General features: G+C 37.9%; 1 protein-coding gene across 1 annotated transcript in view; it reads left to right on the forward strand.

Moving 5' to 3' along the window:
- Nucleotides 1-12,129, forward strand: part of plxnd1 (plexin D1) — an 88,770-nt gene that overhangs the window by 57,021 nt on the left and 19,620 nt on the right. Inside the window, exons 19-23 of the mRNA XM_046870331.1 lie at nucleotides 1,283-1,432; nucleotides 3,566-3,680; nucleotides 4,061-4,168; nucleotides 9,187-9,299; nucleotides 11,317-11,421. Of these exons, the coding sequence (XP_046726287.1) occupies nucleotides 1,283-1,432; nucleotides 3,566-3,680; nucleotides 4,061-4,168; nucleotides 9,187-9,299; nucleotides 11,317-11,421 (591 nt within the window). The remainder of the gene's footprint in view (nucleotides 1-1,282; nucleotides 1,433-3,565; nucleotides 3,681-4,060; nucleotides 4,169-9,186; nucleotides 9,300-11,316; nucleotides 11,422-12,129) is intronic.

Here is a 12,129-nt window from a genome sequence, read left to right on the forward strand (position 1 = left end):
GACCAACCAAACTGAAATATAGCATTAATACAGCTGATGCATCACTGATCCTGTTTTTTTTTTTGTTTGTTTGTTTTGAAAATTCTTGGGAATGAAAACTCTTGGGAATATGGAGGTCACATATTTCTTGCTGTAGAACTTTCATGTTTCTCACTCGCTGGTTTCTCAGAACAAGATGTATATTTATGAAATCGTTGCAGTCCAAGGTGGTAGATATCTGAACAATTGATATAATGCAGCATTTCAAGAAAATTATTTCATGTTTATTATATTAGGCTGCAAAACACACAGAGTGTCTTCCTTAAGCTAAAAGAACACCAGCAATTGGAACAGCTGCTTAAATAATTAGTCACGGCAATGTGTCTACTCTACAGCCAGGAGCTACTCATACAGAATTTACGTCTGAATAGAAAACGTGTTCTTTGTGTAAAGCATTTCTGGCTGGTTTGCCTCCAATTTTTGCATGTAAATTAGTAAAGGAGTATATTGAAATTTAATAGTTGGGACATTAAGCGGTTGTTCCAGACCTCTTAGTTCCTTCTCAACTAAAGTGTTTGCTCAGCATTTTACAATTTCATTTAACCCGACTTAATTTCTCCCCTTTTCACTGCGGAGATTTAATGAGTTGTAATGATTCAGGTATTCGTGTAGAATCGACTCGAAGTCAGTTGAACTGAAACAAAAGATGATTTTGATTTGATTTATTTCTTTATTTTTTGTGGGATCATAATCATATATTTTGAGGAATTTAACATAGGTTTTGTCTATGCTATAGCCAGGGTTGCCAGACAAGTAAAATAAACATATCATTCTCTTACTTAAATGCTTTATAAAGTTTTATTTAAATATATTTAAACATTGAATATTGATTTTATGTAAAAGGATAAGATTCATCATGAAAAGTGCATCAAACAGTAGCTATATAATGTCATCACCAAACTTCCAAATCTTCAATAAAGATGATGAATATTCTTTGAATATCTTTAGGTTAAGGGTAGTTTTATGTAGAAAAAATGGATCAGAACCAAAGAAATAATCATTAAAGCAACACATTGAAACTTCCCAGAAAGCTTCTCTTATTGCAATTAAATGAATATTGATTCACTTCACTGTTTGACTACAAGCAACTTATTTCTACTCAGATACTTTTTTTGTCTTCAGCACTGGAATTTGCAAATAGATATGATATAAAGCATACTGAACTGTAGAAGTTTTTAGCTTTCATTTGTCCTCCAAAAGTAGTTATTGTTGAATGACTTTTGTCCTCTTTTTTTGCCAACAGAAAGGGCCGAGCGATTTGGACCTGACTCAGGACGAGTACTCTGTCATGATTGGCTCAGAGCGCTGTGACATCAGCTTCGACAACAAACAGATGTTCCACTGCACCATCAACAGAACGCTGAGCTCCAGGAGCGGAGAGCTGTCTGTCACTGTGAGTTCGGCTTCATTACCCGCAAGCCTTTCCTCCAACCACAGCGCCACGCGCTTTTCCTCGCTCAGAAAAACCGCCATCTGCTCGTCCCGCTGATGAGAGTTTTCTTACACCGCAATCCGCACAAGTTCTCCTGATGAATAACATTAGCCGGCACAATTTCATTTGATTAAACAGCCCGGAATGGTAAAAGGAGTGAGTTATTCCTCTCCAAAAAAAAAAAAACAAACTATGAGAATGTGATTTCTGAAAAGCCACTTAGAAAAGCAACGACGGACTTGTTCATCGCAAATAATCAAAATGCATTAGTAATCAGATTGCACCAGCCATGTGAAAAATGGATTTTGCACTCGGCGGAGAATTGAGAGTTGTCGCTCTTTTTATATCATGACGTTGATCCATCCAGCTCATTACCCGAGATGAAGAAGAGTAACGAACCCGCATCAGGCTTGAGAAAAGAAAAAAAAAAACGATAATCTTGAGTGGTTTACAGTCACACAAACATACAGCAGTATCAGCATGTCCCATCATGTCCTAGTGACATAGAGGACGGCACACACCCATCACCAGCCTGCACTCCCGTATCGCTCCGGTCACTGTTTTGACTCACAAGATAATTTCAGCAGGAAAATAGGAGCTAATCAAGGCCTTGCACGATATCAAACACTTTCTAAAAAAAAAATGTGTGTGTAAGTGAGCATGCCTTTCCTTTGTTTAGTCTTTTTAGACAAAGAAAAACAGCTATCTTTAAACCTAGTGCTTTCTGTCGCCTACTAATGACCACTGATATGGTCAATGAAGCGGAGAAAGAGAGGAAAGGAATTCCATTCGCTCCTCCGACAAGCATTAAGGCAGAGCAAACAAGGTTAGCAGAGAGCTACATAGGTCTCAGGTCACAGGTCACAGGTCAAGAGAAAGCTTGTAAAATAGAGAGTAAGTTTTTTTTCCGCGGGAATGCTCCACTCAGCACTCTAGTCAGCCTCTAAACACACGTACTTGGCTGTTGTGGGAAAGTCCGGAGGATTTGAAGTCCTCTCATTTCACGTTTTACACTGACTCATTGTTAAAACGGACTGCAGTAAATGAGTGTGATTTGTTTCATTAGTTGTGTGAGGTTTCATATTATTATTATTATTATTATTATTATTATTATTTAGTTTCATGAAGTTTAGAGGTCTGTGAGAATGTGAGCGAGAATATTACTGTAAACCTGTAAACTACAATCCCTGGAAACCCCATTATTTAAAATAAAACTGGTTGAGGGTCATTCGTTTAGTAAGAGATGCGTGTGGATTAGTCATTGGACACAGACAGGAGGCAGAAAAAGCAGAAATAAAACTGCTTACACAAAGTAATGCCAGAATCACATTACTCTGTGTGTGTCCGTTGACAGTCATAGTGCCACTTTTTTTTTTCTGTAACAGTATTTAATAGGGCAGTGCATCACATGTGCAGGAATATTTATGAGTGTTGCAAAAGCAGTTAATCTTGTGATGAAATGAAGATGCATAGATCTATAGATAGATAGATAGATCTACCTATCCATCCATCCACCCACCCACCCACCCACCCACCCATCCATCCATCGATCCATCCACCCATCCATCCATCCACCCACCCACCCAACCATCCATCCATCCATCCACCCACCCACCCACCCATCCATCCATCCATCTAGCTAGCTAGCTATGAGATGGATTTCACAGAGACTTAATTGGACAACAATAATGACAATAATAATAATAGTAATAATAATAATAATAATAATAATAATAATAATAATAATAATAATAATAATAATAATAATGTGCTTTTTAAACAAAGATAGACATTTTTTTATCCAGTTTCCACTTTCATTGCTTTGTAACAGGATTTCTGTCTTGTCCTTTTGAAAAAATAGAGCATTTAGGGAAAGTTTATAGCTGCTATAATGTAAATTATATCAGGAATGTGCTTCCTGGATATGTGCTTCCAATTTTAGCTGAACTAAACAGTTAGAGTCATACTTTCACTATTTAACTGATTCGTTTTTCAGAACAGCACATGTCATTTTTTTATTCATGATTTGATGATATTCCTTTATTGTCATAACAAATTAATCTCTCTCTCTCTCTCTCTCTCTCTCTCTCTCAGGTGCGTGCCGGTAATTACCAGAAAGTGATCGCTGTGGTTCAGATGGGAGGCAGTGAACTAGCCATTACTGTCACCGTTGTGGTGTGTTGTGTGCTTCTACTGCTCTGTACAGTGGGTAAGTGTGTGTTTATGTGTGCTTTATCAAGTACACGATATGATGGACAGTCTGTCGTCACGGAGACAGATGCTGCAGATGTAGAAAAGATAAAAGCGAGGTAGTGGGGTCAAAATTCCTCTCAGCAGTTTATGCACACAGAAAAATACACACACACTCACACACATGCACACACACTCACATAAGGAGAAGGACACACAAAGCTGACAGTGTTCTCAGGGCAAATAAAAGTCAACAGACTGAATATGTGACCAATGTTCAATCTTTTCCTGACACAGCAGATGGACGCAATAATAAAAGAATTGATTTTCTTTCTGTGTGTGTGTGTGTGTGTGTGTGTGTGTGTGTGTGTGTGTGTGTGTGTGTGTGTGTGTGTCTAGCACTGGTGGTGTATTGTACCAAGAGCCGAAGGGCAGAGCGTTACTGGCAGAAGACCCTTTTACAGATGGAGGAAATGGAGTCACAGATCAGAGAGGAGATACGGAAAGGTAACACACTGACACACACTCACTCTGACACACACACTCTCTTGCCTAAACACACATTCACAGGTGTAGAAGCAGGCTCCTGGATGAGTCCTAAAAGAGTGGAAATCTCATTTGGGGGCTCTTATGTGTTTACAAGAGCGATGAGAGGATGTGGATGTACGTGTGTTACTGAGTTTCTCAAAAAACCTTGTACAACAAAGTGGAGAGAAATGAAACGCTACAGAGAAAGCCTTTCTCTGTGGGTTTTAGTGTTCTAAAGGGGGTGGGGGTACACTGTTTAAGTATCAACATTTCAGGGTGTTTTGACAGATTTATAGTCCTCCGAGACAAAAAGCGAGCGGAGACGCCAAGGCCACGAGATTGACCGAGTGGAGTCAAGGCCATGCTGTGAGCTAGCTGTGTGTATACATGTGTAGGGAGGCATGTGGAGTGTGTACATGGGGTGCATAAAGAAGTAAAGGGAGCTACTTATTCCACAGGATTCCTTTTTTGGCAGGAGGTTTTTTGCGTTTTATTTTTTAACCCAAGGCAACTTCCAAGTGAGCCGGAATATAGTCCAAGAGTCTAGACATTTGACGAGTGAAACAAGTGCAGCAAAAAAATTAAAATAAATAAAGAAACCAAGTTTCCACTAATAGAAACAAGTGCATGATAGTTGCAGAAGGAACGGATAGAGAGCAGCAACGAAACACAGTAGCTTAATTTACTGACAGGCAATACACATCAATGCTACAATTGCTTAAATAATGTTTATATGAAGAAAGGGGAAAATCATGATTTTGACTAAATCAGCATAGATACTGCATGTCATTACAAGATGTAACACAAGTCTATTTCTGGGTAAAGTATGACATGAACAAAAACAAAAAACCCCTCCAGAGGCCATCACGCTCAACTTATGCAATAAACTTCTCTCTAGTGACTCTTTAGAGTTGAGGGATCAACATATCCACTATAAATTACTCTTTTCTTCACCCCATAATCTCCCTAATTTTTTAAATACATCTTACACTAGAAACTATACTTTATAGATACATTGTCTGCACGTATACATTACTGTTCACTTGTGGAAATTTAAATGGGATCATTTGCTATAAAGTAACTGTCTTTTTAACTGCTCCTACCCTGAGCACAGGGCAGCATGATTCCTGCCTCAGTGGGCTTCTAGTCATATTTGACTAGATGCAGTAATACCACTATACAGCTTGGTCGGGTAGTAATTGTGCTGCCCAACGACATTGACAGGTAAAGCAAAATAGTGCCGCATTTAAAAAAAAGGCTGGTCACTCAAGAGAGCCCCTTAATATTTTAATGAAATATAAAATGTATGGAGTTGTGAAGGTTGATGGGACTCTGCTACACCTGCCCCTATGGATGTAGTGGCATTGGGTTTTCATAATTTTGTAACATAGACTTGCAAAAAGGTAGTGTGAAGAGGGTTCTGTATTGATATCGGTTATTAGGTACTGTATTCCTATTAAAAAGGTACCAAAATGGCCAAAGACAACATAGACATAAGATGCACATGCTTATACAAAGCAACACAACGCGTTAGAAAAGACCTGAGATTATTTTTTTTCGTGAAAATCATGAAGAATTTAGACTTAAGACTGAGATTGCCAGGTGGGTTGGAAAGTAGGCATTTAGGAGGGTTAAAAACCAGACTTGCTATATATATTCTGGATCGTTTGCAGCGTTGATTTAAAAGAAGACGGCAAACCAGCCAGCAGAAAGTTGGAGTAGTTGAGCCATGCGATATCAGGTGGCTGAAGTATTAGCTGTGTTGCACATTCTGACAGGTGCAGTACATTCTTCCTGATATTAACCAGAGCAAACCTGTGAGAGTGGGAAAACGGTATGCTTGACAAAGCTGCTGCATGTATCTTGAGGATAAGGAAAAAGCTTCGAAAAGGCTCAGCTGGACACAATGGTCTGTCATTTCAGCAAGGCAAGACAAATGTGTGTTTAAACAGAGGCTGTGTGGACAAAGATTTGTGGACACCTGACCATAAGATTTGTATGTGCTTCTTGAATATCCCATTCCACATTTGCTGTTATAATAACCACCACTATTTTGGGAAGATATTTCACTAGATTTTAGAGGGTGCTTCTGGTCGGGGTCAGAGCTCTATAGCAAGCATTCTACACTCCATTCTATCTCCACTCCACCCCATGTAAACTATATATTCATGGAGCTCACTTTGTGCACAGGGGGATTGTTATACTGATACAAGTTGTGGTCTCCAAATTCAAATGAAAGAAAAAAATGTAATGCTAAGACATCCAAAGATATACAGTTGTCTGCCTCTAACTTTGTGTTAATAGTTTGGGGAAAAAAACACATATTGCTAGTGAAGTTAGGTGTCCCAATACCTTAAACCATATATTGTATTGACATTATTACTTATAGTTATCATTGGTTGTTTGTTTATACTGTAGTAGCTGAAAAAGCTGATGTTACCTCGACTAATAAGAGAGAGAAAATTATGAGTAGGATGATAGGACCAAGCATAGAACCTTGAGGTACACTTGAACTAGTTGCACAGCCAAACTTTTGGGATGATTTGCCCCATATATGACAAAGTGTATGGTCATTTATAATGTCTGACCTCCACTATCCTCCAGAGAAATATAGGCATAAAGTTAAAAGATCACAAGCTGTCCACTAAAGTAATGAGTTGTTTTAGATAAAGTATGTCTTTGTGTGTGTGTTAGTGTCAGGGTGGGGGTGGGGGGTGGAATGTAAGGTTTAGGGAAGCAGAACCAGGCTACTGAAACTGAGAAAACAGTAAATTAATAAATTACTCAATAATAAGTTCAAACCCAGTGACCACCCACGGTACTGTGTGTGTGTGTGTGTGTGTGTGTGTGTGTGTGTGTGTGTGTGTGTGTGTGTGTGTGTGTGTGAGAGAGAGAGAGAGAGAGAGAGAGAGAGAGAGAGAGAGACTTCCTCATGTTTCGTCCATGATCACTATGAACCCCCAACCCCTATCACTCTCTCAGGCACGTTTCCACAGTGACCGGCTCCACAAACATGCACAAACAGGCACTTTTTTTTCTCGCATCCTGTGTTGAAAACAATATGAGGAGCCTCTAACTTCCTGTCATCCCTACAAAGAGCACCCACGCTTATCACACCCCACAGAACTGACCTAATATCCAATACCCTCACCCTATTAATGCGTCTTAAGAGATGAATCCAATCAGGTACTGTAGGAGAGCAGGATGCGAAAGATCAGAAAAGGAAAAAAAAGATCAACTTAGCTGAAACCAAATCCCTTTTCTTGTAGTTCAGGCTACTGAAGTGAAACTCATGTGACCCTATGAAAGTTGGCTTCAGTTTTGGGATTGTCTGGTTTATGGAATATTCCACTAGCACAATTCTGTTTATTCAGTGTTTATTTGGATAGAAAATCAGCTTATATTGCAGTAATCATATGTTAGGTCACTGACGGTTGTAACGGTTAGATCATATGCTGGCTTTCTCTGAACAGTAGGCTGAATAGCTGTGTGGGCCATTGTGTTTGTTTAACTGCTTAGGGTGAGTTAGAGAATGACTATCTCTGTCTCTGTGTGTGTGTGTGTGTGTGTGTGTGTGTGTGTGTGTGGGGCGTCTCGTGTAAGACCACATAGCCCACCTCACATGGTAGCTGAATTTCTAATTTTAGCCGAGATGCACAATTCAGGATGCAAGTCTAAAAGAGACTGTATTGGAAAAGATGGGGAAATATCTGGCAACAACACACACGCGAACACCAAGGTATCAGCTTGCGGTCTCGTTAACTTCATGTTTGCTTTTCCGTATCTTTTCCCCACATGCCACAAACCTCATATTTCCACATAATGTATATCGTGTGTTCCGAGAGGTTTAGGCATGTACAGTTATTACATCACGCTTCTGGTACTTTTGGCTTGAGTTCCACGGCAAACGGATATAAATTTACAGACCCTTTACATGAGCGGCCAACTATAAACGCAAAGTCTTAACAGAATATTCCAGGATTTTTCTAACCTAGTCTTCACCCTCCACATCTGGAGTGTATGTATGAGTGACTGCAAGAGACTGCAATAACCACTACAGTCTATGACTTGAGTCTAATGTGAGTTATGCACTTTTGCAGCAAAAAAATAATCTCCTGTTATAATGTTATTTATGACAATAAGAGAAATCACGAATGCAAATTCAGAATTCAGACAGTGAGCACACGCATTAAACAACATTCAATTTAAAGGCATTTAGCTTTCGGCTGGGTCTACATCACTGGCGTCTGTTTTGTCCGTCTCCATGTTTCTTTCTTGTGAGTTTAGCATGTTTGTTCTCCCCCATCAATTAATCAGTGCAGCAGTTTCTGGGGAACGATTTCTTCCCCCTTGCATTATTTTTATATATTCATTTTTTTACTCAGTAGCGAATATGATTTAGAATGTATTTAAGTAAAATACTTAGAACAAAACATAAATTAAAAGTAAAATTACAGATTTTAAAAACAACTTTTTACATTTTAAAATGTATAAGGAAACAAAAAACTAGTCAATCACAGTAATGCGAGGAACTGTAATTTTTTACTTTCCATCTCTGTATGTTTATATACACTATATTTCCAAAATTATTGGGTCACCTGGTCATAAGTACAGTGTGATTTTTATTAAAACATTGCATTCCACATTTAGTCCCAGTTTCTATTCCCAAAAATAACATACCATACTGATGACCAGGCGACCCAATACTTTTGGCAATATAGTGTATAATATCCTGGTGTGTGTGTGTGTGTGTGTGTGTGTGTGTGTGTGTGTGTGTGTGTGTGTCTGTGAGAAATTATGTATATTCCATGAGAGCACATTTGCCTGGTACCATCTAACCATCTCATGTCCTGGAAAGATTCAGATTGTGTACTTTTAGGATACATGTGTATACAAGAAAAGTGTGCTTTACTATATACAATAAATCAAAATGTCAAAATCTAAGGGTGGATATGGGTAGGTGTGTGTGTAACTCTGTGGGTGTCTGTGTTTGACAGGATTTGCCGAACTCCAGACAGATATGACTGACCTGACTAAAGAGCTAAACCGCAGCCAAGGCATTCCCTTCCTTGAGTACAAGCAGTTTGTTACTCGCACCTTTTTCCCTAAGGTAATGGCAAACACCATGTCTCTCTGTTTGTGTGTGTGTGTGTGTGTGTGTGTGTGTGTGTGCATGTTTTAGCCCCATTGTGAAGATAGATTATCCTTATAATGCTAGGAATACAATACTTTGCTGACTAATCACAAAATAAATGAATGATTTCGCAAGGTTTAAGCTTAGCTGTAGGCATAGCATTATACTGTGTGGATAAGGAAGTGCGCAGCTCTTTTTTCAAAATAAATAAATGCTCAAAAAATTGTATTATTTATATCATAATGGCTATTGTGATAGGCTTGAGTTTGTAGGTATTTCAACATTTTTAATAATAGACTTGGGTTTAGACTTATAGATATATTTTTATAGATGTAAAGGTACTAATTGTATATATATTTTTATGTGTTATGTTCAATTTTATGTGTTACAATTTTTAGGTTTAGGTTTTGTATTTTCATTTATCATACAGTATATAAATTTATAGTTAAAGCATAGTTACAGATTAGAGATCTTTGTTTATAGATAATTTATAGTTTCTAGTAATATATTTTTGGAGTTTTAATTTATAGTCTGGTTGTAGTACAGAATATAGGTATTAGTTTAAATTTTGAGAGTATAGTTATAGACTTATAGTATGTTTATAGATTTATAGTAGCAGTATAATTATAGCTTACATTTATAGATTTATCGTTGTAGTACAGATTATACATATAATGTATAGTTATAGATTTATAGTACTAGTATAATTATAGTTTATAGTTATAGATTGATAGTTGCAGAATAGTTAATAGCTATAAATAACTAAATAACTAATACTTTAGTTATACATTTATAGTATTAGTGTAGTTATAGTTTAAAGTTATTGATGTATGGTCGTAGTATAGTTATTCATTTATATTTATAGCATATAATTATAGATATATAGTTGTAGCATAGTTATTAGTTTATATTAATATATTATATTAATATTTGAACAGTTTTAGAATTATAGTAATATATATTTTTAGTTATATATCTATAGTTGTAGTATAGTTATAGTTTATACGTTTAAATATAGTTGTGCTTTTTATAGTTGCAGTATATTGGTTATAGTTAAAGTTTTAGAATTTTAGGAGTTGTATTTTAATACATAGTTTTTATAGTTAAAGAAACAGTCTTGCAGATATAGTTTATCATCTTCATTGTTGTAGTATAATTATAGTTTAGTTATAGGTCATTATATTATAGTTGTAGTATATAGCATGTAGTTATAGATTTATAGGTGTATTATAGTTTATAGTTATAGCTTTTGTATTGCTATTGTTTTTAATAGTTGCAATAATGTTTATAGTTTGTAGCTGGAGTATTGTTATAATTTGTTTCAGACTTACAGTTAATGTTTTAGACCAAAGGCACAAACTATGCATCTTTTGCCTCTGTTTTGAAAAACCACAAGTATTACAGTTTCCATTGCGACTGTATGAACAATGGTGGGCACGCAGACAAGGAAAGCAACACACACACACACACACACACACACACACACACACACACACACACACACACACACAGTGACCTTGCCTATGTGGTTATAAGTAGGATAAGGGTGCAGTGGCTAATGTTTTGTAATGGGATGGAAAAAGGGTATGTTTATATGTGTGTTTGTGTGTGTGTGTGTGTGTGTGTGTGTGTGTGTGTGTGTGTGTGTGTGTGTGTGTGTGTGTGTGGTGTTGAAAAGCAGTAGGAACAGAAACATAAATACTTTTATTCTGACCTCAGCTCCTTTTCCCGCCGGCTGGCCTACTGGGAGTCTAATCTCCTTGCAACACAATCTTTCACTGCTCCTCTCCTCCACTATTCCCTGTTTTATCTCTCCTCTCCTCTATCTCTTTTTCTCCTTGCCTTATTCCTGCACTCTTGCCCTTCAATCCCATTACAAAGCAGTGCAAATCTCTAAATAAAACACATTAAGTTAGTACTCAAGAAAATCTTGTTACAATTTCATCTCATTATATTAATGTGTGTGTGTGTGTGTGTGTGTGTGTGTGTGAAGATGTGTTCAGACTATGAGAGGAGTCTGGTTCAGCCAGTGTATGAAACCGATGCTCTGGGACCAAGAGCCTTACCTGAAACCCACCCTCTGCTTCAGGATTGGCAGGTAAAGCACACCAACCTACATGTTCATCCACAGACACACACTGGCGCACACAAACACACACACACAAACACACACGTGCAGACTGGATGAATGCTGCTGAGTCTGCAGGTTTCTGGGTTGCTGTGAAAAGGGGAACGTACTCCCAAAGTTATCTCCAGAAATAATGAAAAAGAGCTTGTCTTTTGACACGCCATTCCATTATGCTATGATTAATGAACGCATCTATATGCAACTTGCGTGTCTGTGTCAGTGTGTGTATGTAGAAATTCATGCATGTGTGTATGTTAAACACAGATTTGAGGTCAGGAGAGTGGAGGGAGGGGGGAAGGGGGATGGTCTGGAACAGTGATGAAGTGTTTCACACAGTCGATCGTCTTTAAAGGAACCCTCCTTCTTTTTTGGTTTTTTTTTCTTTCTTTTTTTTTCCTCACATCAACGAACATAAATCTTCACATGCACATTTGTCTTTGTCTCTCTCAACTCTACCCCCTGCCCCACCCATCCTCACTATTTTTATGAGGAGCATATGGAAAGCCTCTACGGGGACTGCTTCATCACGGCTCAGCTAAACATCCGCGTTGTTCTTGCTTGATAGGTCTGATTGCTGGGTCAAACACAACAAAAAGAATTAAGGCAATTAACAGGCGAGCTTTGGAGGGGTGCGATCGCTTCGTTTTAGTCATCCATCAATGTCATATGTGCGGGATT

Source organism: Silurus meridionalis, chromosome 17 (assembly GCF_014805685.1).
Source record: "Silurus meridionalis isolate SWU-2019-XX chromosome 17, ASM1480568v1, whole genome shotgun sequence".
Classification (NCBI taxonomy): domain Eukaryota; kingdom Metazoa; phylum Chordata; class Actinopteri; order Siluriformes; family Siluridae; genus Silurus; species Silurus meridionalis.